This window comes from Miscanthus floridulus, unplaced genomic scaffold (assembly GCF_019320115.1).
Source record: "Miscanthus floridulus cultivar M001 unplaced genomic scaffold, ASM1932011v1 fs_342_1, whole genome shotgun sequence".
Classification (NCBI taxonomy): domain Eukaryota; kingdom Viridiplantae; phylum Streptophyta; class Magnoliopsida; order Poales; family Poaceae; genus Miscanthus; species Miscanthus floridulus.
Genome location: NW_027096617.1, coordinates 77366 through 80000, shown reverse-complemented (window position 1 = coordinate 80000; position 2635 = coordinate 77366). Strand labels below are relative to the sequence as shown.

The 2635-nt window shown below is 38.8% G+C and overlaps 1 protein-coding gene across 1 annotated transcript; it reads left to right on the top strand.

Moving 5' to 3' along the window:
- The first annotated feature begins 35 nt into the window (after window positions 1-35).
- Window positions 36-2238, top strand: LOC136531408 (dynamin-related protein 3B-like). The gene is made up of 6 exons (XM_066524071.1): window positions 36-150; window positions 519-667; window positions 744-890; window positions 1360-1412; window positions 1530-1629; window positions 1720-2238. Exons 1-6 carry the CDS (start codon window positions 63-65, stop codon window positions 1945-1947), a joined length of 765 nt encoding a protein of 254 aa, XP_066380168.1. The 5' UTR covers window positions 36-62; the 3' UTR covers window positions 1948-2238.
- Window positions 2239-2635: the final 397 nt, after the last annotated feature.

Genomic DNA, 2635 nt, shown 5'->3' with positions numbered 1-2635 from the left:
TTTCTCATCACCATTTTTAGTGATTGGATGTCCATTTGGTGGAATTTTTGGGCACTCGTATCATGACTTACCCTTCCTCTGCTTTTTTGTTGTACATTGTTTACCAGGGGGTACGGCCTGCTGCTGAGGCAGAGAGACCAGGATCTTCTGGTAAGGAATTTTACTGCAAATGCAAGTGTAACAGTATAGATTTAAACATTAGAGAATTTCATTTATAAGATTTTTCCATCGTTGAGTTTTGTTTTTTGTTATGATCCCTGTGCATTTTTACCCATCTGATGTTTTTGAAACCACATGTAAGTCCAATTACCTGATACTACTGTTTTTAAATATATGGCGTTTAGGACAAGGTAATAAGTTCAAAACTCATTAGCTTGCCCAAACTTAAAAATGGAGGTTGTGTCTTTTATTGGCTTTGTGTTTATCAAACAATGTATCTCAGTCCAATTGTCTCGTGTCTTTTTTGGCCTAGTGTTTCTGAAACCATGCATTTCAGTCCAATAAACTGATATTTTTAGGTAGTGGAAGCACATCTTTCTGGAATCAAATATTTACTTCCAATGAGGACAAAACACATGCTCCTGCAAGGGATAACACAGCAAACAAATCTTATGCTGTGCCTGCACCCAATCTAGAACATTCACTCTCCACGATACAATTAAGAGAGGTGAGGTATCTTATCAATTTTCTCATTAATGTGATTTAGATGCAGTGAGTGTTTGACGTAGATCCATGTTGAACAGCCACCAGTCGTCCTGAAGCCTTCAGAACACCAGTCTGAGCAGGAGGCACTTGAAATAGCGATCACAAAGTTACTATTGAAGTCATATTACAATATTGTCAGGAAAAATGTGGAGGACTTCATACCAAAAGCAATTATGCATTTCCTGGTACGTGATTCTTATCCAATTGTCCTTTCTGTGCGCATTCCATTTCTGTATGCAATCCTTGTGCTATTTTTAATTGCATGGTAGGCTTAGATGTCAGTGCTAAACTACTAATGAACATTGGATTTACCATTCTTTTGCCCTCAACTACTATCACGTACCTATAACACTGCATTAAGCAAGCACCACTATTTTTTCTGGATTGATCGTGCAACCATTTATATCAATTCTTCTTTCTTCAATCAATTGGCTTCTTCGTCAGTGCTAAAATTGCATTCTAGCGAGCAGACTTGCTCAAATAAGTTCCAGCTTTCTTCAAGAAAGAAAGTTGAGGGATGGATTTGTTAGACCGCTTGCCACTCTAACCTTTTATTGACTCAGCTTTATGTCTGCAGCGGGTTAGCTGAACAGACTGTCTTGTAAATCTACGTCCTTTTCATTCCACACATCTGTGACATTGATTCTGTTGCAGGTTAATCACACAAAAAGGGCGCTGCATAATTACCTTATAACAAAACTTTATAGGTGAGAATACTTATTTACTCTTGTTTAGAACACACCCTATTCCATGTAAGCAAAGGATAATTTATGCACTGTTTGATAACTTTGCTTCAAACTCTTAAATATAATTGCCCAATCCAGAGATGATCTTTTGGAAGACTTGCTCAAAGAACCTGATGAGATAACCATAAAGAGGAAGCAGATACGTGAAAATCTTAAAGTCCTTCAACAAGCTTATAAAGTAAGTTTTCGCAGTTCTTTAGTTCCTCCATTCAGAAGTCTTGGCACCACTTGATCTCCACCAACCTCACGTTTCTTCTGCACCATGCAGACTTTGGACGAGATACCACTTGACGCAGAGGCAGTAGAGAGGGGTGGATACTCTCTCGATTCTGATGCGATTGGTCTACCAAGGGCCCATGGGCTTTCTTCATCCCTCCACGGATTCAATGATGGAAGCTCACCATATTCAACCCCAAAGCAGTCAAGGTCAAGGAGGTCAAACCATTCTGGCGAGCAGCCCCCTTTCAACCCCAATATGAGTGGCAATGGTTTTTGATGCCACTCTACACGACGGCCACCCAGATTGGTTATGGAACCAACCAAATGTGCAGCAAGCACACCTTATTCTGCTTCAAGTTTGTTGGCACCCATAGATATATGTTATTTCTAGTTAAATTCTTTGTAGCGCTGCGCCGATGAAGCCTGACATGGTGCGAGTTTTGTCATTTCTCCTTTTGTACAGTATATATCTTTGCCCAGTCATTTCGTCTTGAAATGGTATCAAGTGATGGGTATAGTTTTGTTCGGACCCAGGGAAAGCAATTAAAAAAATCTGCTAGGTGTACTAGTGCCCAGCGTCTGAGTGACTTTGTTACCACGGATTTGCCGTGCAAAATAGACATGGTTGGTATGGTAGTGGCAAAAATCTGTGGCCTGAAATTGGTTTCGTTTTCTTGATTGTTTTGATTTAATTTGATAGGCTTTTCTTAATAATTGTGCAATGTAAATCAGCATTATGAACCTGTGATTATTTTGTTTTTCATTTTTCTCTTTGCATTTTTATTGCAGTACTGCAATAGCTATCCTGTTTTGATCGCATGACTAGTGCAAGAGCATCCTAGATGACAGTGGAGTAATGAGTATACTTCAATCTGAATCGAGGTACTAATGTCTAGTTTATATCAATGCAAAGATGATCTCTAAATGCTTGCAAAATTTAAATTTAATAAACTAGTTATCGTATA

Bases quoted from the DNA above. Each gene is read 5' to 3' on its own strand.
- LOC136531408 (XM_066524071.1), top strand. From the start codon at position 63: ATGACTTACCCTTCCTCTGCTTTTTTGTTGTACATTGTTTACCAGGGG. The intron at 151-518 runs GTAAGGAATTTT...TGATATTTTTAG, and splicing joins AGAGAGACCAGGATCTTCTG to GTAGTGGAAGCACATCTTTC. The intron at 1,413-1,529 runs GTGAGAATACTT...TGCCCAATCCAG, and splicing joins CTTATAACAAAACTTTATAG to AGATGATCTTTTGGAAGACT.